General features: G+C 38.9%; 1 protein-coding gene across 4 annotated transcripts in view; it reads left to right on the top strand.

The window, feature by feature from the left end:
• Positions 1-24,337, top strand: part of LAMP2 (lysosomal associated membrane protein 2) — a 36,768-nt gene that overhangs the window by 5,347 nt on the left and 7,084 nt on the right. For 2 of the 4 annotated variants that reach the window (XM_074208338.1, XM_074208341.1), the window contains exons 2-8: positions 1,453-1,571; positions 2,419-2,632; positions 7,699-7,854; positions 9,132-9,319; positions 10,185-10,307; positions 13,984-14,047; positions 14,989-15,153. In XM_074208338.1, the coding sequence (XP_074064439.1) occupies positions 1,453-1,571; positions 2,419-2,632; positions 7,699-7,854; positions 9,132-9,319; positions 10,185-10,307; positions 13,984-14,047; positions 14,989-15,153 (1,029 nt within the window). Of the gene's footprint in view, positions 1-1,452; positions 1,572-2,418; positions 2,633-7,698; positions 7,855-9,131; positions 9,320-10,184; positions 10,308-13,983; positions 14,048-14,988; positions 15,154-17,712; positions 22,997-24,337 lie in introns of those variants that run through there. The other 2 variants (XM_074208339.1, XM_074208340.1) reach the window with 2 other exon arrangements.

The following is a 24,337-nucleotide window of genomic DNA, read 5'->3' as shown; positions in this document are numbered from 1 at the left end:
TGAAGGATGGACATAATTTAGAAAGAAGGGCAGTCATTCCCCCTAATGAGAAACAATCACAGAAGGGATGTGGTTAGGGGACACTGAGGAGGTCAGTCTGATTAGAAGGTTTGATATTGAGGCAGCTAGCCCTGGAGTCAGGAGGACCCGAGTTCAAAGCCGGCCTCAGATACTTAATAATTGTCTAGTTGTGTGTCCTTGGGCAAGTCACTTAAAAACCCTATTGCCTTAAATAAATAATTTTTTTTAAAAAAGAAAGTTTGATACTTGCATTATAAAAAGTGGGGACAGATTATGATGACCTTCAAGACCCAGCAGAGGGACATGGAACCATTGAAAGTTCTTTTTAGCTTTTGTTTTGGTTTGTTTTGGTTTTTGAAAGGCTGTGGAGTTAAGTGACATGCCCAAGGTCACACAGCTGTCATTATTAAATGTCAGATTGGATTTGAACTCAGATCCTCCTGACTCCATGGCTGTTACTCTATCCATTGCATCACCTAGCTGCCCCAAAAGTTCTTAAGAAAGGAAATTTGAAAAAAAAAATTTAAGGAAAAAAACTGCCTGGATGACTTGGAGTAGGGAGGTGCTAGGAGAAAAGTTAACTGAGGAGGCTTTATAATAATTTAGGGGGCTGGGGTTAGGACTAGACTTGTTTCATTATTTGTCCTTCATTCTTGAAGAGAACTTTGACATCAAGAAGGTGATGCCATGACATGCAAGTAAAATGGATTTAAGTGAGGGAGAACTGTACAAAATCCCCAGCCTCACTTTTTCCTCTAGAGCCATCTGAGTCCAGTGGCCAGATATGAATCAGGGTAACTGAAAATGGCCTGGATGCAATAGGAAACCTTGGCCTAAGCTGAGGTTTTTAACAGATCTCAGTTTGAGGCAATGCTCATTCAGTGATTAGGGCTAAGTAAGAAATAAGACAAAGAATGACCACTTTCACCTAGTCAAGAAAAAAATCAGTCTGTGAGGGGAAGACCCACAGGTATAGGGAATGTCCAAGTGAGGAAATCAATGCAGGTCAGCACCTTTTCTTCAAAGTCTGAGAACTTCCTAGAACACTAAGAGATTAAGTGACTTGTTTAGGGTCACACATTCTGGCTTAGTCCCAAGGAGGGCTTAAATTTGCATTCACCTGGCTTTTAGGCTGGCTCTCTATTTACTGTTCCACATTGCCTAGACAGTAACATGGGTCAGATGTGTTCTGAATATCCATATTGCTTGAACATATGTTTTAATGGTTATTCCAGTCTTCCTTCAAATATATAGGAAAGCAACAGTAGAGGAACCCAATTGTATAGTTACCCAAGAGGAGTTGAGCTTGGATCTTAAACCTGACCTGAGATTCATATTTGCAAATGCATTTTTCTTTTTGCCAGCAACAGTCTCATTTTGTCAAAAAAAGAAAAAAGAAAAAAAAAGAAAAAAATTTTTTTTTAATTCCAGGCATTCTCAAGATCGATACCTTGAGTCTCAATTTGAAGAACTCCCACAATGCCACCTGCCTGTATGCCCAATGGCAGATGAATTTCACAATTGAATATGAAACTGTAAACCATGGCCTTGTAAGTAAACGTTGGGCAAATGAAGGGGAATTTCTGTTGCTATCCTCTGGGCTGGATTAACTTGCAATTTAGTCTGTCCATGTTTTTTTCTATGTACTTGAAGACATTTAAGTTTTGTGGTTTTATGAATTGTACTTCCCTGAAGTTATAAATTATTTAGGTTTCTCAGACTCAATTAAGGGAAAATGATGAAGAGTAAGCTACTCATTTCTAATGACTTAATACTTAGATGAACACTCTTCATTGAAACATTTACCCTTATCATCTCATCTTTGTCCTCCATTTTTGGTTTCTCTCATTTCCTTACTTGCTGGTTAAGGGTTATTTTTCTCCCTTTCCCTCCCCGCTTTCTCCATCCCTCTCTCTCCATATTCTCTTTTTTGGGTAAGTCCTATGCTTTCATTGTAAGTTACCAGTACAGATTACTCCTGCTTTTTAGAACATTAGACTTGGGCAGGGGTGCTGACTTACAGAGGCATACAACCAGTGGGTTATCTGGAGTCTGCACTCTGACCTAAGCCTGAGGCTAGTTCTTCAGTGCTGCCTCTCTAAATCTACCAACTTGCAGCCTGGGGGAGGGGCAGAGGGAAGAACAAAGACAAATCTGTCTGCTAAATAACATTTGCTGATCTTGACCCATAATCAGTTTTGTGATTTCCCTAGAGAAGTAAAAAATATGGAAACACCTGAGCCCCACCTCCCCTTCCCCCCACTTTTTTTTAACGGAGTAGACTAAGGAAAGACAGATAGGGAGGGTAGGAGAGTATTGATTCTAAACCTTGGAAATTTGCTTTTATTCATATTATGTTTCTTTTCCTCCTCCATCCCTTTCCACTTTTTACTGTAGAAAAAAGTAACAATTCAGGTCCCCAGTAACGCATCATACAACGGAAGTGATTGTGGTACTGATGGCAGTCTCCCCCAAATTCAAGTCCAGTTTGGATCAGGTTTCTTTTGGAATGTGAATTTTAACAGAGAGACTTCTGCTTATTCCATTGGCAACATCTCCTTTTCCTATGACACCAGCGATAACAACACTTTTCCTGATGCCAAAGAGAAAGGTAAATTGGGCACTTAGGGTTTCTTTGTTTTGAGAAGAATCAGGTAGGTTGGGTGGAGTGGTCAGTGACCTCTTGGGGTATTCCGATAGCATTTTATACTAAAACTTTAGATACTGAATGATAACCAATCAGATGCCAGCCCCCACCCCCTTTTGCTGTGGGAAACCTATAGAGTCAAAATTAACTGAGAAAGACTTTTAGGGTGGAAATAGCATTTGTGACTTCTTAAAGGAGCTGTTCAATTTGGAATGCCTTTAATCCCTGGAACTAAAAGAAGTTCCTGGTCTTTTCAAGCTGTGATTGTTAGTTTTATTTTTTGTTGTTGTTGTTTTTGGTTTTTTGCAAGGCAATGGGGTTAAGTGGCTTGCCCAATTACAGCTAGGTAATTATTAAGTGTGAAGCTGGATTTGAACTCAGGTCCTCCTGACCCTAGGGCTGGTGCTCTATCCACTGCACCACCTAGCTGCCCTGAGCTGTGACTGTTTGAAAGTTTATACGTAGCTCACATTCCAGCCAGACTTTTATGCAGGATATAACAATAGTATTAATGAAAATAGTTTGTATATGAACTCAAACCCTTTCCAAAATGAAAAGAAATGTGACACTATGACTGTTGTTAAGTTGTTTTTCTGTTGCGGCTGACTTTTCATGAACCCCCTTTGAGGTTTTCATGGCAAAGATACTGGAGTGGTTCATCATTTCCTTCTCCAGCTCATTTTACAGATGAGAAAACTGAGGTAAACAGGGTGAAGTGATCGACTCAGGGTCACACAGTTAGTAAATATCTGAGACCAGATCTGAACTCCATCTTCCTGACTCCAGGCCCAAGATTTTATCCACTATAGCACCACCTAGCTGCTCCTGAGGCATAATATATGGTATAAATATGTCATATAATTAGGGGGCGGGGATCAACAAATCACTGCTATTAAAGTTAGTAGAGCTGGGTCCAAATCCTACTTTTTATCCTTATGATGCGTATGACCTTGCTCAAGTCCCTTCATCTCCCTGGTCCCCCCTTTTTTTGCTTCTTTAAAATGATGGCCTGTGAGGTCCCTTCTGGCTCTGGAGCTTGGATCTCATGATATGCTCTATTATGTTTTGGGAACAATATTTTTGTTTTTCTCAGACAGAGCAAACAAAATTTGTTCCCACTAATGGCCATCTGGAAGCAACCTTTTTATTTAGACTTGCTAATGAATAATTCATAGTTGCTTCTAGTCCACAGAGTTGTACTTCTTGAGATAAAGAAATGAATGATCCAAGTGTAAAAGTCTGAAGGGGATAACAAAATAGACACTAAAATTCTCTTTGCTTAGCCTCCCTCTTAGTTTGTTATTAAGCCAGAGTTTTTAGCCCAAAGTCATCAGATACTTTTTCAGCCTCTCCTATGTACATAGTAAGTGAGCTGGGTGGCAAGGGGAGAAGTCCTAGCTTTGTTCTTGAGTAGATAAAATGTATATGAAATTTGTGGAGAAAGTCAATGATATTTCCTCAAAAGATAAGATGGCAGAAAATGGAAGGGTGAGTACCTTCACAGAGAAGATAGAACTTGGCTAGGGAGATGGGAAACCCATATGGGGGAGAACAACTTGAGGAAGGCAGCCATGAGCATAGTGTATGCAAGAGGCTTAACCTGGCTATAGTGGAAGGATGTGTATTGGATAGATGAATGGAACCCTGGTCAAAGCAGAGAACTGTGGGCCTGAAGTCAGGAAGACTTGAGTTCAAATCTGATCTCTGTCCTTTACTAGTTGTGTAGTCCTGAGCAATTCACTTAACTCCTTGTTGCCTCAGTTTCCTCACCTGTAAAATGGGATTAATAGCAGTATGTACCTTTTAAGTTGTTGTGAGGATCAAATGAGATAATATTTGTATAATGTTTAGCACAGAGTCCTAGCACATAGTAAGCACCATATAAATGTTAGCTATGATTATCATTGTTGTTATTGCTGCTAGAGGGCCTCAGAAGCTAGACAGAGTGGTTTCGACTTGTTACATGCAAGTCCTAGGGAGTCATAGTGTGTTCTGAAGCATAGGAATTGACATGGCAAGAGCAGAATTGAATATGTAGGATGAATTTTTGAGGGGGGAGTACTAGAAGCAGGGATGAGCCAAGGGTTTGGGAAATGGGGCAGTAGGAATGCATACAAATTAATTATTTGATAAGTGTTTTTTCATTCTTTCATTGGGATACAAAGATGAAAATGAAACACCCCCTGCCCTCAAGGATTATAACTAGGGGAGTAACAAGTACTTATAAAGAAGAATTTGCAGAATACACCTCAAGAGAACAAATATGAAAGAAATACCAAGTATTTTAATACAAAGTGAAGATTGGACAAGGCTAGAGGGCACTAGCAGTTGGGGAACCATTTGGTTGCTTGTTGTCCTTCATTCTCAAAGACCAAAATGACATCATTATGTTAAGAGTCATGTTATAGTGTGTCCAACTGTGACTAATCAGTCCAATTCAAGCTTGGAATGTTCTACCATAAGTCAGGCACAAGTAGTCCATGTGAACATTTGGAGAGAATTCTCTAAATTGGCACATCTCACATCTCTTTTGAGCTACTTAAATTCTGTTTTACTCATAGAGCCCAGCACCTTCTTTAGATGAGGGCATGCCATGCTGGGAGGTCTTGTACCAGTGTCTCCCAATGTCATCCAATCCCATAATTCTTTTTTTTTAAATTTTATTTGTTTAAGGCAGTTGGGTTAAGGTCACACAGCTAGGGAATTAAGAATCTGATGCTGAATTTGAACTCAGGTCCTCCTGACTCCAGGGCCAGTGTTCTATTCACTGTGTGACCTAGCTGCCCCTCAATTCCATAATTCTTGGCTTGCCCAAGGCCACACAGCTAGGTAATTATTAAGTGTCTGAGACCGGATTTGAACCCAGGTACTCCTGACTCCAAGGCCGGTGCTTTATCCATTACGCCACCTAGCCTCCCCAAAGAAACTTTTTTTTTAGGTTTTTTGCAAGGCATATGGGGTTAAGTGGCTTGCCCAAGGCCACACAGCTAGGTAATTATTAAGTGTCTGAGACCAGATTTGAACCCAGGTACTCCTGACTCCAAGGCTGGTGCTTTATTCACTACGCCACCTAGCTGCCCCTCAATTCCATAATTCTTAAGAGAGACCTTGAGAGTGTCCATGTATCACTTTCTGACCATTATGTGAACACTTGCCTTGTGCGAGTTTTCCACAAAATACTTTTTTAGGCAAGCATACATATATTTGTCATTTGGCCAATGTGGCCAGCTCATCGGAGTTGTGTTCTTTAGTAGAGTTTGAATACTTGGCAGTTTAGTTTGAGAAAGAACTTTAGTGGCTGGTACCTTATCCTGCCAGGTGATCTTCAGAATCTTTCTAAAACTATTCAAATAGAAGCAATTCAGTTTCCTGGTATGGTGCAGGCAGATTGTCCTGGTTTGATAAGCATACAACAATGGTTCTGTAGAACTTCAGTTTGGTAGTCAGTCTTCTCTCCCACACTCTCCTTTGGAGCCTCCCAAACACTGAGCTAGCTCTGGCAAAATAGCAACCTCATCATCAATATGTATATCTCAAAAAGGACACTGCCAAGGTAAGTGAACTTATCTACAATATTCAAAACTTCTCCGTTTGCTGTAACCAGTGGTGCTGCATATGAATGGTGTTATGCTGCCTGGTGAATGTTTTTTTGATGTTGTTAGGTTTTCATGATCTTTTTGAACATATAGGAATGGCTCATTGGCTACTGCCATATTCTCTTGACTCTTCCTTCTAGAGACAGTGGTTCTTTTTTTTAGTATAAAAATCTTTTAAGTAATATGTAAAAACAGTTTTTAACTTTTGATTTTTTAAATTTTGAGTTCCAGATTTTCCCCTCCCTCCTTTCCTTGCTTCCTGAGACAGCTAGAAATTAGATGTAGCTTATACTTGTGCAATAATTCAAACATATTTCCATATTAGCCTTGTTGCAAAAGAAAACACAAACCAAAAAAAATCAAGGAAATTAAATTTTAAAAAAAGTATATTTTGATCTGCATTCAGATTCTATCAGTTCTTTCTCTGGAGGCAGATAGCAATTTCCATCATGCGTCCTTTAGAATTTTCTTGAATCATTGTATTGCTGAGAATAGCTGAATCATTCAGAGCTGATCTTCATATAGTATTGCTATGTACAATGTTCTCCTGGTACTGCTCATTTCACTTTGTATCAGTTCATGTAAGTCTTCCCAGGTTTTTCTACTCATAATTTCTTATAGTATAATAGTATTCCATCACAATCATATACTACAACTTACTCATCCATTCCCCAATTTATTGGGCATCCTCTCAGTTTTCAATTCTTTGCCACCACAAAAGAGCTGCTGTAAATATTTTTGTGCAAATAGATCCTTTTTTCTTTGATCTCTTTGTGATATTGATCTGGTAGTGGTAATGTAGAGCAATAGTTCTTAACCTTAATCAGAGGATTTGGTGGCCGTCTGGTGAAGCCAATGGGCCTTTTCTCAAGATAATGATTTTTTAATAATGGAAAGAAATTCTAAATTTCAGTTAAAGATCAGTGAAAATAAAGTTGCTATTTTTTCTCATCCAAATTCACAGGCCCCTTGAAATATATCCCTAGACTAAGTTGCTATATCATAAGGATGGTAGAATTTGCAACTCAAAACTTTAAAAATCTTTAAAAATTCTTTTAACATGTATTGGGAGAAAGATAAATATATAAAATTTTTAAAAAGAATTAAGTGATGAACTTTGCAAAATGTAAAGTACAATCTTAATGTTTGTTCTTGGTTGTTAAATAATAATAAACATTATTAAATAAAACATTTTTTCTAGCAAGTTTATGGCTTCATCCACAATCATTTTGATTTTCTTCACGATTTGAGTATTCTTGTTAACAGGTAGGTGTTAGTAGATTTTGAAGTCATCCTAATACAAAGGAGGTCTTCTAAGTCATTCTAATAAAATAGAGGTTTTCTATAACTTGTAGGCATATGGTATTTCAGAATTCTGAATTTTTACATGGTAGAAAACCAATATCCAAACTAATCCATCTTCTTTTGAAAAAGTCAACACTGCTTTTGAGGTCAACTCAGTTGAAGTTCCATTGGATGAAATCTTTAGATGTCATAGCATGAGGACGATAAAAGAAGGAAATGTCACCCACAACTATTGGGATATCCTTGTACAAGCTTTCATCCAGAATGACACAATCAGCAAAAAAGGTAACATGCCAAAAGCGTATTGTAGGATATTGTGAAACTTAACACTTTATTTGGATTCATTCTTTGAAAGCCTTTGAGGCAGCAGCATAACCTAGGAGGGGGAGAGCTGCTCTCCAAGCCAACAAGTCTTGGCTTTATATCCCACTTCTGGGTGATTGTGGGTTAGCCAGTTCATCTCCCAGTGCTCCGAGCATCTTTCTGCATTGGTAGAGGGAGTTTCCTCACCTTGAAATTCTATCTTCCCAATCCTTAGCCTTATCCTATTATCTTTAAGGCCTAAAGTTTTTCCATCAATAGTCATTATCATGATGTTTGTGAACCTAAAAACTCATGGAGTGTAGTTTGTGATGGGCTCAATAAAAACTTAAATTACTTCAGGGGCGGCTAGGTGGCGCAGTGGATAGAGTACTGGCCCTGGAGTCAGGACGACCTGAATTCAAATCTGGCCTCAGACACTTAATAATTACCTTGCTATGTGGCCTTGGGCAAGCCACTTAACCCCATTTGCCTTGCCAAAAACCTAAAAAAAAACCAAAACAAAATAAAAAAAAACTTTATTACTTCTAGATAATGTTTTAACTGAGTACTACAGCAGATACTGCAGTGGTTCTGTTGGCCCTCCACTATACTCCAAGGCTTCCTTGATCTTGACTTTATAAATTTCTGTATCTGTTTTTTTGTTTGCTTGGTTGTGTTTTTTGGAGGCAGAATTATTTGCCCCAGGATTGTACAGCTAGTAAGTGTCTGAGGCAGATTTGAACTCGGGTCCTCCTGACTCCAGGGACAGTATTCTAGCCACTGGGCCACCTAGGTACCCCCAGTATCTGTTTTTGTCATTGACATGGTAGTTCATGAAATTTCCCAGTCATATAATTGCTTATTTACTCATTGTGGATATCTCTGAAATTTAAATTGTGGCTCTACCACTTGAAATCTTACATGACCTTGGACAGGTTCCCTTCTCCTCCCTTGGCCTCACTTTCCTCTTCTGTAAAATTAGATGATCTCTTCCATCCTTTCCAGCTCTAGGTCTTGAATAGTATTTCTGACCTTGGACAAGTCACTTCATTCCTTCCTGGACCTCAGTTTTCCTCATCTGTAAAGTGAGGTGGCATTGATGATCTCTGCTCCGTATCTTTAATCCTAGGTCACTTGGGTCCTTTGGGAAGAACTATTTTCTTTTTCCTAGCCTTCAAGGTTAAGGAAAAAGGTGAAGTCACCGAGTTCTTTTTTCCCTTTAGAGTTCGTGAAGTCACCGAGTTCTTTTTTCCCTTTAGAGTTCGTCTGTAACAAAGATAGTCCTGCGTCAACTGTATCAACAACCACTCTTACTACTGAGCCTGTTGTTCCTTCAAAACCCATCCCAGAAGAAAGACCCATTCCTGGCACCTATTCTGTTAAAAATGGGAGTAATGTTTGTCTTTTGGCTACCATGGGGCTGCAACTGAACATTACCAAAAATAAGGTACAATCATTTCCTCTTCTTGTCCCAGCCTCTCTTCTTCTTAATGGGTTATTTTACCTTTAACCTCTGACAAATTGACCCTGGAATCATATGGACTACAAAAGGGCCCCTAGCATTTGTCTTTTAGCTTTTATGTGGATCAGTGTCCATTTGTCATGAAGAGAAGGGTTAGTCTAACTTGAAAAATATATCACCTAACATACCTTCATCTCTCCGGCTTAAAAATGGCTTAGTTGCTGCTATTTTGCATCACCAACTCAGAGTATAAATAGTTGGCCCTTATTTCCAGGCAGTTAATGTCTTATCTTAGGTTTTCATCCCAAGCATTGATCCCTAGATTAGCTGGGGGTTGACACATAGAATAAGCATGGATTGGTGAACTCTGCTTCAATACATCACTCTCCTGGCTGTCCAGTGCTGCAGGAGGACCAGCTAATGAATCTTATTCCCAGGGTTCTATGTTGAAAGGAAGGCAGATATATGGACTCTTGTACTTCAGAAAAAAGAAGATATACTCCCTTAACTCATTAATAGAGGAAGCTTTTTTATTTGCTATGATGTAAAAGTAAATTTCTGAATTGTGGCTCACAGGTCCAGAACAGCATTAAAAATCTAGATCTAATTAGGATAGGGCTTCCTATCTGTTTTGTCCTGAACTCTTTGGGCAGTCTGGTGAGACCTATGAACCTTTTCTCAGGAAAAGGTTTTTCAATGAATAAAGTAAAGTACATAGAATTACAAAAGAAATCAATTATATTGAAATACAGTGATCCAGTTATATATTATATATATTTTAAATTGGTGGAATCCAGGCAAATGTTATTTTGTTCAACCTCCAAGATCATATATCTTCCTTTCCCTAAAGGTTACTTCACTTTTGAACATTAACCCCAATGTGACGGATTTTGGTGGCGTATGTCTTAAGCAAACAGCTATACTTTGGTTGAATGACAGCATCATAGATAATCTTGAATTTCTCTTTGCTATAGTAAGTAATGGTTTTACATCAATCTCCTGGTTCCTAATAGTTTGACAAGCATGTATTAAGGTTTTGCTGTGTGTTGGGGACTTTATGAGCTGCTGGGGATCCCCAGCTAAAATCAAAACAGTTTCTGTCCCCAGGGAGCTTGCTGTTCTCCTCAGGGGAAAACAGCTTCAATCAGCAAGCTTTAATGAGCACTTATGGTCTTCTAGCCTTGTCTGCGGTGTTAGGAAAAGCTTTCATTCTATCAAAATGTAATGTATTTCTCCTGGGCACTTAGATCACACCAAGTAACAGCTTTCTCTTTGAGTGATCTGGCCTTGACCTATATGAGAGAACTCCAGTGCAAATGCTTTAAGTATCCATGGCCCTAAAATGTGGGTTTTCCTTCCCCTGGTGCTGCCTGTTACTAAGCAGACCATCTTTGAGAACTGCTCTGCCTAAAGGATATGTCCCCTTGTAACCACTCTGGTGATGGATTGCTCCCAACTGGTTCACCTCAGCCAGAGTCTCGCCATCTTGTGAAAGGTCTGCCAGAGTTTATATACCTCTGGCAAAGCCGTCAAGGACCCAGGATCTCCCACATACTCCAGTGGGGAGGCATCAGAGGAGGAAGTCTTTAAAGGGCTTCTCCCCCAAATGTGGCTTGTTGGGGATCTTTTAAGGAGTTTGAATGCTTATGGAAGGCTTAAATGCTCAAGGTAACCACCTTGGTGAAGGGGAGGAGCCAGGCGTTCCCAAAATACTCCAGATGGGTTTTTTTTCCTAAAAGTCTTTGCTAAGAACATATGTTTTTAATATTGCTAGCTAGAACCCCATTATGGCTCTCTAGAAGTCTAAAAGACCTTTCAAAGAACATTCTCACTGTTGATCCTAAAATCAATAAAGCCCATGGTGGCAATTTTCCTGCCTATGTACTGACTTCACAGGCCACATGCACAGTTCTGAAGGCTGTAGGCTGACCCCCCCCCCTGCCTTAAATTTGGGGTGGGTATTAATTGGATATCAGTGTATTCTCAAAGTCTTAGTACCAGTTCGCTTATTTATTTATTTAATCGTTTGTTTATTTATTTATTTTTTTGTTTATGTTTTTGCAAGGCAATGGGGTTAAATGACTTGCCCAGCTAGGTAATTAAGTGTCTGAGGTCAGATTTGGACTCAGGTCCTCCTGACTCCAGGGCCGGTGCTCTATCCACTGAACCACCTAGCTGCCCTTTAGTACCAGTTTAGGTAACTTCACCTCTCAGTGCCTTAGTGTCCTCATCTGCAAAATGAGGGGTTGGACTTAATGACCTTTAAGGTCCCTTCCAGCACATATTCTGGAATTTCCATAAATTTTAGCGGTCTTTTGGCAAGTGGGAATAATTATGATGCGTGCGTCCACAGACTAGTTTACAAATGACCATCATCCTTTGTGGGAGGTGAGGGATGGGGAGGGCTATGAATGATAGCATAACACAGCAATTCAAATTTTGAACTCAAAATAGCAGATCAGAAATAAATTTTGGAACACAGACTATCAAGTCAGGAAAGGAGTTTAGGAGCCAGAATGTCATATCAAAAAAGGACTTTAGAACTCATAAAGTAAGATCAAATTGCACTTTAGAACTAAAAATGTCTTTGAGAGGCTTGTCCCTTTCTGGAGTGGTATGTGAATAGAGATCATTCGAGAAAAAAAAATGTTTTGTCCTTCATTTTTTTTAGGTTTTTGCAAGGCAAATGGGGCTTGCCCAAGGCCACACAGCTAGGTAATTATTAAGTGTCTGAGACCGGATTTGTACCCGGGTACTCCTGACTCCAGGGCCAGTGCTTTATCCACTGCACCACCTAGCCGCCCCCTGTCCTTCATTTTCGAAGAAGACCATGACATCAAAGAGTTGATGGCATGACAAGCATGTGAATTAGATGAGTGAGGGGGGACTGTGCTGATTCACCAGCCTCACTTTCTCATCAGAGACATCTGGGTCCAGTGGCCAGATATGAATCAGGACGACTGGGAAGGGCCCTGGATATGAGGCTGTCAGGATTAAGTGACTTGTCCAAGGTCACACAAGTAGGAAGAGTCAAATGTCTGAGGTTGGCCATTGTCCTCCTGATTCCAAGGCCAGTGCTCTATCCACAGCACCACCTAACTGCCCTAATCATTTTGGAACCATCAGTATAAAATAGCAGTTTTCAAATTACAAATTATTTCATTGTATTAAGACCAAGGTTTTCACTTTTGTAGAGATAGCCTAAGGTAGTACTGAGTCAGGAAAATGTGAGCTCTAGTCCTTTCCCCAACAATGGGCAAGCCCCTTAACCTCTCACTGACCGAGACTTGACTCAGTGGTTGATGATTTATTTGCCAAAGCAGACACAAGAAGTTCCAGCAGGGCCAACCCCACCTCCCCTCAAATTGGTTCTTTAAGGAACACATTTGCTATGCTTTTCGATCATTTGTAACCTCCCCTCCCCAACCCCATCCCCCCAAAATGATGGTGGTCACTTTTAAACTAGTCTGCAGACTCATCATAACTATTAAATTAAGTAGGAATAAGTTGGATAAGAATATACCTTTTCTCCCTTGATTGAAATTTGTTCCCATTATTTGGCCTATCTTTGACTAGATATCAAGCTTATCATTTGTGGTCCTGGCCATATCAACTAATTTAAGTAATAGAGGATAGTTCTAGATTCATTTTCAGGTATACTATGATATGAAATAAATTAAATATTTTTAAACCTACTTTTAAATATCGTTTTCACATGATATTTAGTTTTGCTTTTTTTTTAAGCACACATAGAACTATGATCTGATTAGCTAGCTAGATGTAAAAGTTGTATTCCTTGAGTCTGGTAACAGGACAGTTAATAAAGCCTTAAAGCTTTATTGTGAAGGTGGTTTTTTTGGAGTGACTTTTTCCTTGATTTGTCCAATGTTATGTTTAATGTACCTGTGGCTTCTTAGAAAAATCAAAACTGAATGTTGTAGGAAAATGAGGTTTGATATATTAGAATAAAAAAAGTTTAAGAAAATTCTCCTAAATGTTTTGATGCTTAAATCTTAACTATTAAATAAAGCCCTTTGAGTAATGAAATAAAAATTTTTTAGAAACCCATTGTTGTTGGCACCCTAAAGCCTAATTGTGGTTTCTACCACCTTCAGGCTTGACTCCATAAAGGAAAGGATGCCTTCTGCTGTTGTTAGCCTTGTTAGGGTTTTTTGATCCTATTGATTTACCCCATAATGCTAATCAAAATTATCTGGGGAATGCTAAGTGACCAAGGACCCTGTGATAGAAAATAGCAATGAAAAGGCTTTGGTATTTCTTTTCAGATCTCCTAGGAGAGCTAGCATGGTGTAGTAGCTAGAGAGCCAAAAAGACCCAGGTTCAAGTCTTATCTTTGATACATACTGATTATGTGACCCTGGACAAGTCACCTAACCTCTCAATGGCCAAGGTAACTCTGGAAGACTTGAAGTTGCAGAGAAGGTTCCAACCTGCACTTGTAGAAGGTATTTTTTCAGCTGAAAATTTCTCAGGTCAATAAAATCCCAGACCCAGGCCCTGCCTCTATATGCAATTGCTCCCATGGGTTCAGTTATCGTGAGCCTTTTCCCCCTCTGGATATTTAATGTTTTTATAGACAGTTGTGAGATGATCCTACCAGTGTTTAACTGAAAGCTTTCTTCAGACAGAAAAATGGAAACCGGTTCTATCTAAAAGGGGTGAATGTCAGCTTGTCTTTGGTGAATAGTTCTGGTAAGCCAAGCTGGGACCTTCCAACCTGAGGAGGGGAGGGCGGAGCAAAAAGTTACTAGAAACTTGTGACCTGACCATGAAGTATCTAGCTTTAGCAAAGAAAGTATTTTAAGTGTTTTCCTTGAGACCAAATGCTAATTAGTATTGTTGGAAATGAAGTCAAATCTAAACTTTGGAATTTTAATTACAGTTTATTGATGGAACTCTGAGCTAAGAAGTCTATTGAGTCCTTTCAAAATAGGGAAGGGAAAGAGGAAGGAAATAAACATTTCTAAAGTCCAAAGTCTACTATGTGCCAGCATAGCATTTTTTACAGATGGTATCTCATAATATATCTCAAAAGGCTCAGACATACTTAGACTGTAGACAAGGCTAAAGGCTAAGAGTGGTGGAGTGACAAGGGCATCAGACTTCTCTCTAGGCAGAGGACCTGCCTTACGGCAAGGCATTTCATTTTTATGGGTTTCAGTTTCCCTGTCAGTAAAATGGAGGGGATCGAACTAGCCAGTCCCTGGGATTCTTTCTACTTCTAGCTCTTTGATCCCATGTCTCATCTTGGACAAATCCTCTCCTTTCCCTGGGCCTCAGGTGAGGTTGGACTAGATGTCCTAGGAGGCTCTGTGTTCCATCTACAGCTCTCTTGGTTTATGTGCCCTTGAGCAAGTCCCTTCCCCTTGCTGGGTCCCAGTTTCCTCCTTTGTAAAATAAAGGGGTTGGTAAAATGACCTTTAGGGCTCCTTCTGAATTCCAAGACTTTGATTCTAAGATTTTTAAGGAGAATGTTACAGATGTTTAGTTAACTCAATAGCTATTACAAATAGTAAATTATGAAAAGTAGTTCAATATGTCCAAGCTAGCACCCTTAACTGAGAATCTTAAGACCTTCCATAAGCTTTAAGTTGATATTAAAAGAAATAACTCATCTCTGTCTTTCTTTAAAGATTTCACGGCCGGAAAGAACAACCTTAGCTATTGGGATGCCCCAATAGGAAGCTCTTACATGTGCAACAAAGAGGATACTATTGCAGTTTCTGACACATTTCAAATTAATACTTTTGATCTAAGGGTGCAGCCTTTCAATGTGATGGAAGGAAAGTATTCTACAGGTAAGAATAAATCAGATTTTATTAAAACTTTCTTCTGTGGACTCACCACAGAAGTTTTGAGCCCAACAAGCCAATATAGAAGATACAGACTTTTCTGTGCAAAGGTCACCTCAGATGAGACTGAAATTTGCACTTACTTTGTTCAAACTATGTTGAACAGACTTAAAAGAATTCAAGAATAGCCAAACACAGAGTGAACTTAGTTAATGAGCTAGATCACCACTCCAAAATGCACAGTTCTAGAAGCTAAGAATGGTTTTTCCATTTCATTTTTTATTGTATTAAAAATGTCCAACCTAAAAAGGCAGTAGACCAGATTTAGCCTCAGTTCTTGGTTTGCCAACCCCTGTGCTAGACTACCCCCCTGCCTTTTTTTGAGGATAAGGTTTAGTACCTGATGGAAACATGATAACTAAGGCCAGCATATAGGACTAGCTTAAATCTTACTTCATTCCCCTATAATATTTGGACTCTTGAGAAATCCATTTTTGGGTTTTATTTTTCAAATTTCAAGTGACCAGTTGCCTGGAGGTCTTTGAAAATTATGGTAAATTTGGACTATCCTGACCAATTCTACAAAGCACAGGAATTTGAAATGTTGTCTGCCTGTTCACAGGTCGACTTTGGGGAGTGTCTCCAATGGTAAACAGCACAGTTTTGCAGAGATGTTAAAATGACAACTTTTTAGATGTGCTTACAAAGAAAAGTAGCAGGGCAACTAGGTGGTGCAGTGGATAGAGCACCAGTCTTGGAGTTGGGAGGACCTGAGTTCAAATATGGCCCCAGACACTTAATACTGACTTAGCTGTGTGACCTTGGGCAAGTCACTTAAACCCCATTGCCTTGCCAAAAAATAAAACAAAACCAAAAAAAATAGTATTAACAGTTTTTCAGGAAAATTGGAATATTGGAAATTCTAGGTCATGCACATGTTTCTTTCACTAAATACCTTTTCTTTCTGACTAATTTTGTTTTACAATCAGGGACACATGAACCATATTTGTTATTTCCATCTGTATACAGGATTCTCATAGTTAAATACATCCATAAGGCTTAGAGTATATTGTAACTAAAACTAGTCATGTTTTATGAAGCATCTCAGTGATTTTTTTTAGTGGGCTTAAATTTTGAATTTGATTTCATTCTATGAAAACTAAGCTTTTCCCCTCACTGCAGCCTAAATATTTACTTCTGAAATTAATTTTTTCCCCCTCTGTCAATCCTTCAATTATTTGGATTTTTTGAGAACTTTATTTTGGGTATCTTTTTCTAAGCACCTATGTTGCTAACCTTGCTTTTGGTCTCCGATTTCCATTGAGAATTTAGAGCGTATTCCTATGTGTTTATACCTCAGTTATTTGTAATAGAAATGAGCTCTGTTTTCTTCTCATTTGGAACTCTGGCCTTATATGTCCAAAGGTTTAAGAATACCCATCCAAAACATAAAACCTGATAAACTTTGATAATGTGATATATGAATCCATTCATGAAAATAGACTTGTCCACAGGGGCCTGATATTACACCAGGTAGACTTGGCCAAGTAAGACAAGATGGAGCAATTGGGGTGGAAAATAGGGAACGTGGATTGGTTTCAGAAGAAGGAGCAGTGTGGTATATGGTCCTAGATTTGGAGGCAAAAGCCCTCCAAATTAATTTCAGAAGTAAATATTTAGGCTGCAGTGAGGTGAAGAGGCCAAAAGGTGTGAATCTCAGTTCTGGTACTTACTATCTGTGTCATCTTTAGCAAATCACTTCTCTTTCCCAAGTCTCAGTTTCCTCTTCTACAAAATGAGGTCACTGAACTAGTTGCCCTCTAAGGTCGAACTCTATTTTTGTGATCCTTTCTTGTGACTTTGGGCATGTCACTTCTTTTCTATGAGCCTCAGTTTTTTCACCCATAATAGGAGAGGACTGAACTGAAATGACTACTTAAGTCCACCTAGTTCTTGAGCCACAGGAGCCTGTAGTACCAGGACAATCTAGGATTTTCATCCATGACTCTGGGAATGGGAAGAAACAGCCCATCTTTCTGACTCTGGTGTATTTGTAGTCTATCCCTCAGTTGTTTGTTTCTGTGTGGAGGATGAAACCTGACAGCCTAAGTGGCTCTGGCCCAACATTTCTGGCAATTTCCCACCCCTATCCCAAGTAAACAACTAAGGGATGTGGCTCCCATCTGTGAGTTGGTAGGGAGTACCATTTTCTTCACCTCTTCTGAAGTTCCCAAGTCACCCAACCCCAAAGAAAAATGACTCCACCCAGTAGATACTCACCCGCCCCCAAATCTTCCATTTTGGTTCTGTGGTCCCCTTGCATTTCCAATAAAGCAACATCTCTTTAAGGAGGTGGGTCTTGGGCCTCTGTGTTTGCCAACTCTCTGCTTGGGGTTATCTCCAATCCTCTGGGACTCTGATCTGATTCAAAAAGTTGGTTGCTTAAAACAATTTGTCTTTCAAAAACTAAGCAAAAAAAAAAAATAAGCTCGGTATTAGCAGTTACAGACAAATTAAGGATTTTGCTTGTATTTACTGTTTGTCACATACTTTTTCTATCTACAGCCCAGGAGTGCTCACTGGACGATGACAGCATTCTAATACCAGTTATAGTTGGCGCTGGGCTTGCAGGCTTGATTCTCATTATAGTGGTTGCTTACATAATTGGCAGAAGAAAAAGCTATGCCGGATATCAGACCTTGTAAACTGAATCACTGTTTATAGTTTGATGAAGCAAGTACAAGTTCCAAAATTAAACACCATTCAATTAAAGTATCCTTAGTTTGAATCAGAACCTGGGTGTGTGAGTGGAAACTGAAGCAGAAATAACAATGAAAACAATAGCAGGAATAAAAAAGGGAGCAAAATAGAATGCAGAGTCATGTGGCTTTACTTTTCCAACTGAGAAGTAAACTCCAATTTGGCTCTTTAAAGCTTCAACCTTTCCCTCCTCACCCCCAACCAAAAATCAAAGAGAGAGAGAGAGAGAGAGAGAGAGAGAGAGAGAGAGAGAGAGAGAGAGAGAGAGAGAAAGAAAAAAACATTCATAACCAAATGAATCCCATTTTGTCCTCTCGTTACTATTTCAACTTTATACTCATGACTAGAGATAAAAAAAAGTTTGATAATAAAAGCTTGCATATGGCAAACTGGGGTATATATTTCCTCTCCATTGAAATTTGGACTTGCTTCTTCTGTATTTTTATGATGACCTGTTTGGAAGATGGACTTACACAACCCTTGCTAATTCTGTATGTCTTGATCTTAGAAATACCTATGAATGGATTTGGCCAATGTCAAGCCATATCTCATTTTTAGCACTGGATGCTCCTTTTAAAGCATTTTGAACATGTTTGTTTACTGTAGCTGTAAAAAAGCAGAGTTACAGAAAGATTTCCTTTTCTCTTCTTCCTGTCTTCCCTCCCTGCCCTCCCTCCTACTTCTCCCTTTATTTTACTGTGGCTCCTCTTTGCCTGAAAACAAACAAACTACTGGATAACATTGAAAGCTTTCCAATTGAGAATTCCAACTGAGTCCTTTCAGTCCCATTTCCTAAGTCCTTTAACTCACATGGTCTTTATCACAGCACTCATTAGCGTGCTCTCTAGACTGACTTCTTTTATCTACTATCATAAAACTAACGGAAATTTCTTTTTGACTATTGTGACATCCTATCCTATCTGCAATCAAAAAACTAACAGAAGTTTCTTTTTGACTATTATAGCATCCTTGCTGGTATTGGGTTGAAAAGGGAATGCCCATTTAATTAAAAAGCTTGGCATCTAGATCATAAAGTGCACTTAACCTTTCCTCCTTGTGTATAGTGTCCTGTTCAGGGTTACCGACTGTCACTGTCCTCTTGGAGCAGTGCCCATCCCCAAAGATACTCTCATCTCTGTTTCTGAGCCAGCATGACTGGATGCCTGCCTTTTTGGTTTGTTTTATTTTATTGCTCTCTCCCTCTCCCTCCTCCCACATTAAAATGGTTCTATGCTAATTAGAACTTGCACTGTGGTTGTTTTTGCTGCTGGGATCCAGTGGTCTATTTTGTGCTCAACTTGTGTGAGCAGTTATCCATTCATGGATAACCCCTAATGTTTATGGAGATTGATTTGGCTGGAATAAATGATTATGGCCTTGGTGGGTGGAAGAGCATACAAGTTAGTGGTCAAAATAGAACATCCTTTTCTCCTGCTTTTTATGTTTGTTTGTTTGTTTTGGAGAGGGAGGCATTCTGATGATGCTGATAAACCATTATAATAGATTTTAATTTTGATTTTTTTGCAATCCAGTCATTGGGAATGACTTGAGTGGGTACTTAAATGCCACAAATCTTGACTGCACTATATCTATCTATCTAGATACACACACACACACACACACACACACACACACACACACACACACACACGGTGTCCCAAAAGTCTAGATAGTTTTAAATACTTTATATTCAGGTTATCCCAAAAGTCTGTGCAGTTTCAAGTAACTGAAAACAGCACAAAGATTTTGGGGACGGTCTGCTCACGCAGAGGGTGTGGGGAGAGATCGAGAGATTTGGAGATTGAGTGTGAGACTGAGAAACAGATTGAGACAGAGTGAGAAAGAGTCTGAGATTCAGAGATTTCCCTAGACACGATAGTAGTCCATGCCTGCTCAATCTAACTAACAAACCTGTTGAAGTAATGACTATTCTTCTTCTGCTCTCAGCCTTTGGTTTGTTGGTACTTTTACTACAGAACTGACTTGGTACTTAGGGCTGGTAGTTGAGAACTACACAGAGTTACAACATCATGGTCTTCAAATCCTTCCTAAAGAAGGATTATAAACTTGATAGTAAAGACTGTGGGTTGCTACTTTCGTCATTATAGAGTGTGAAAAAAAATCTAGAAAGTCTATCAAGAGTTCTTAATCGGGGAGGCTAGGTGGCACAGTGGATAGAGCACTGGCCCTGGAGTCAGGAGTACCTGAGTTCAAATCTGGCCTCAGACACTTAATAATTACCTAGCTGTGTGGCCTTGGGCAAGCCACTTAACCCCATTTGCCTTGCCAAAAACAAACTTAAAAAAAAAAGAGTTCTTAATCTTATGATCTTATGTTTTAATGTTGGTGGCACATAAGGCTAGACAATGCACAAAAGGCTTTTGGCCTTCACTTCCAAACCGAAGATTTTATAAATTGGAAGCAGAAGAGTGAGGCATGGAATTCAACACAGTTTAACCAAGATTTTGATCTCCACATTACTTACCTGCCTTATATTATAAGAATACCTCTCATACTACTGTTTTGTAGAAGGGCTGACTTGCCATTTCAGTGACTCTTCTTTTATGTGAATTGGTTTATATATATAGCCATTTCAGCTGTTCTTTTGTCTAGCTGGATAGCCTTTGCACCTTATGTATCGCACCACAAGGTTGAACTGAATGCCAGATTTGAGAATAGTAAATACTTTCATGGTAACTTACCAGTAGTTAAAAGAGAGTTTAAAAGAGGAAAAAGCTGATCTATATAAATATTTTCTCATGTGTTACTGCTTAAAGTTGTTTGAGCCACTACCAATTGAACCCCCATTTTTTTTTTGAAAAAAAACCTTTTTTCTTTCTTAAGGAAACTTGTCCATATTTTTAATGGTTCAAGCCCAAATTTCTCACTGTGTAATTTTCTTTCTAAAGGAGAAACTTGGCTTGGTGGAAGTGAAATCAAATTATTCTCTCTCTGACTCCCACTTCCTTCCCACCCTTCCATCATCCCTTTTCATGCTTTCATTGTATTATAGGGGTGAAGGGAGTCTCCACATTCCTTATACCAATGGATAAAGTTACAGAACAGGGAGAATTTGTTGGTGGCTAGATGATTTTGTGGGGAGAGAGGGAAGTTTGGGTGTGGGGTACCCTTGGAGTATAGGAGGCTTCTTGGCATTGAATTTTTTTCTTTGGAAATTAGGAGGGGGCAGCATGGTGTAATGGAAATCTTGATTGATTTAGAGTCAAAGGAGTTCAAAGAGAACTCCTTAGAGTTCGAATCTTGGCTCTGCCAATTCCTACCTAGTTCAGTTACTGAACAGGGCCTCGGTTCAACTAGACAACCTCTAAGGTTCCTTCCAGCTCCCAATCTATGATCCTCAATCTCCAAGGTCATCATCTTGTGAAATTTTCCAAAACCCAGGGGGTGCTGGTACAGTTCTGCATTTTCTATCCCACCACTTAGGTTTACCAAAAGCTAAAGACTCTTTCAAAGTTAGTTGTGCTGGTTGAGTACTGAACTAATTATGAACTGAGTTTTTCTTCCAGTATCTAGAGCATGGATACATCTTAGACCAAAGGTAGCTCTTTTGATTTTTAGCCTCTCTTCTGACTTCTAAGGCTGATCAAGGGTCTTTTAATGTAAAGGGAGAACCACTTGTTTAGAAGTTCAGGGTAGGTTGGAACCATGAATGTTCTCCTTAAATAGTCTTCACTTCCATATTACACATATAATCGTAATTCTTTTTAAAATAAAGAAATCCTTTAATTTTGAGATAAGAAAGTTATAATGATCACTAGAGACATTTTCTCAATAACTCAATTGATTTAATTTTCTCCATTTTGCTATAATCAAGCCTTTCATGAAGGGTTCATTATCATAACACCTGACTGTACCAAGCAGCTTTTTGGCTTTGGATAAATCACTTGCTCTTCTCAGGTCCCCAGTTTCCCCTTCTGTAAAATGAGAAAATGGACTAGATAAATTATCGATTTGTTCCCCTATTCAGCTGTTGAGTCTGATTTTCTTTTGTGGGATGCTTTTTTTCCATTGAAGTATGAACCACTCAAGGGGCAGCGAGGTAGCATGGTGGAGAGTGTCCTCTTCCTGAATTCAAATCTGACTTAGATACTTACTAGTTGTGTTACCCTGGCCAAGTCACTTCACCCTGTTTGCCTCAGTTTCCTCATCTGAAAATGAGCTGGAGAAGGAAATGGCAAACCACTGTAGTATCTTTTCCAAGAAAACCCCAAATGGAGTCACGAAAAGTCAGACATGACTGAAACAACTGAATAACTATGAACCATTCAAACACTCCAGCATCCTAAACCCTAATTAGACTAAACTATAAAGTGACTCCCCCTTTGTCTTCTAACATGGTTCAATGGTAAAAGGCGGCATCTTCAATTTCTTACTATTTTACGGATTGGTTATTTCAATATTTCATCTCTTCATCTTTCTTCAAGAAGGCCACTTCATCCCTCTTGCTTTCCTTATCACAAACTGTCTGCATCCATCCATAAAATATAATTTTCTTCTTAGGTACCAGAATAGAACTGAGCTGGTATGGGGTTATTTTTTTTTCTAGTTTAAGCAATAGGACAAATGTCCTGGGAATAGGCAGATAATATTGTGAATTAAAGCTATCACACCAAAAATGTAATTCTTAATGCTCATTTCTCAAGGAGAGCTTGGTATCAGAGATGGGCATGTAATTGGTTTGTGGGGATTTGAGGCTTTATAATAAATTCGAAACAGAATGATCCCTGCATCCTAGTCTAATAATAGGCATATTCCAAGTGTAGGTTTGCATCATAGCCACCATGTTGAAACTTTATTTGAAGAATTTTTTAATTGGCTAGCATTTTAGGAGGAATGGTTTAAAAAATCTAGTTAAAACTCATTCTGTTGGGCCTTTTCTAATAATATCATGCACACCTTTGCTTTTTGGAAATGGAGAAATCTCTACTGTTCTTATAACTTTTAAATTAAACCCAAAATAATTTTTTTTTCTCTTTTCAGCATTAGGTGGTGTTAAACCCTCACCAAGTGACAGGTCATCAAGAGACTTTCAGAATGAAATTTATTTTGATTTAGGTTGCAATCTTGTTAAAATAATGGCCTTTCCATTGCTTGTAGGTCTGCAAAAGTAAATTTGAATTATGTGCAATAATATATTGGATTATAATGAAGTATTTTCCCCCTAAGTCAAGAGCCACTCAAACTTCATTTTTTCTTCTCGTTGAGAGCATTTGAAGTAGGCGATAAAGTTCTCTCTTGATACTTTGTTGCCTGAATTGATTTTTTTGATTCATTTGGCTCATTTATAGCTTCTTGATAAAAACTGAATTGGTAATATTTGTTAAATTGGTTATCATTATGATTAAAATATCTAATTTTAGCAGAAAACTAATATGAGCCAGACCCCAGTTTGGCAATTAATTTCACTAATAAAGTAAAAGAATTCAGATTGTGTAGCAACTGAGGTCTGTTGCTTCCTGACAGGAGAACAATGTATTGGTAGATGGTCAGGGAAGGAGTGGAGAAGACATGGGGCTCAACAAGCACGTCACTGGTCTGGTACCCTTAATTTATCTCAACACAGACAAGAAGGAAGGCAATCTTCAAGTTCATGCATTTGATTTCTAGGAATGAAGTAGATGACATCTGCACTCAGGTTATTGCCTCAAGTTTAATTCACAATTCTAACAAACTTGGTTATTTGGTTTCCAAGATGAGAACAGATTGTACGTGGGTGTCAGGGTTGTTAGAAACAAACTGAAGGCAGAGAAAACTGACAGTTGACAACCTAATAGGGAAGGATTCAGGAATTCCCATTGTATTAGAGTCAGACTCTAGTGTAAGAACCAAACAGTTCAACAAACCTCAGTGGTCCCTACAGGCATTGTTGGATTACAACTCAGGACAATTGATAAATGATCACCTCCCAAAAAAGTTCAGTTTCCTTCAGTTTTCTCTTTAACAAGGCAGGAAAGAGTAGAAATGTAGTGGAGAAAGTTTTTAGTCTAAAATGGATGAAATTTTTTTAAAAAAATGATAACCTGCTTTTAGGGCTATATTTTCTGGGAAAATTCACTGACATTGAAACAATTCATTACAGAAACAGAATGAGGTCAGGTAAATGAGATGTACCTGATGTAAAAAACAACCTCAAGAACATCTGATAAAATACTTCCCTCTTCTCGAGAGAGGTAGGGAGGGAAACTAAGACTACAGGATATTGTACAAATGACCAACGTGGTGGTTATGTCTGTGTTGCTTACCAAAAAAAGTGGGGGCAGAGCAGGATCCTATATTTAAACTGTTGTTTAAAAGGGGGGGGGAGAAAGCGTGAAAAGCCCCACAAGCCAGAAGACCTCACCCAAACCTATTTTTTTTAAATTAAGTTTAAAAAGAAATTGATTATTCCAATGTGATTTGACAACTTTTC

This window comes from Macrotis lagotis, chromosome X, assembly GCF_037893015.1.
Source record: "Macrotis lagotis isolate mMagLag1 chromosome X, bilby.v1.9.chrom.fasta, whole genome shotgun sequence".
NCBI lineage: Eukaryota > Metazoa > Chordata > Mammalia > Peramelemorphia > Peramelidae > Macrotis > Macrotis lagotis.
Note: the sequence above shows the minus strand (reverse complement) of the source record. Positions and strands in the feature narration are given on the sequence as shown.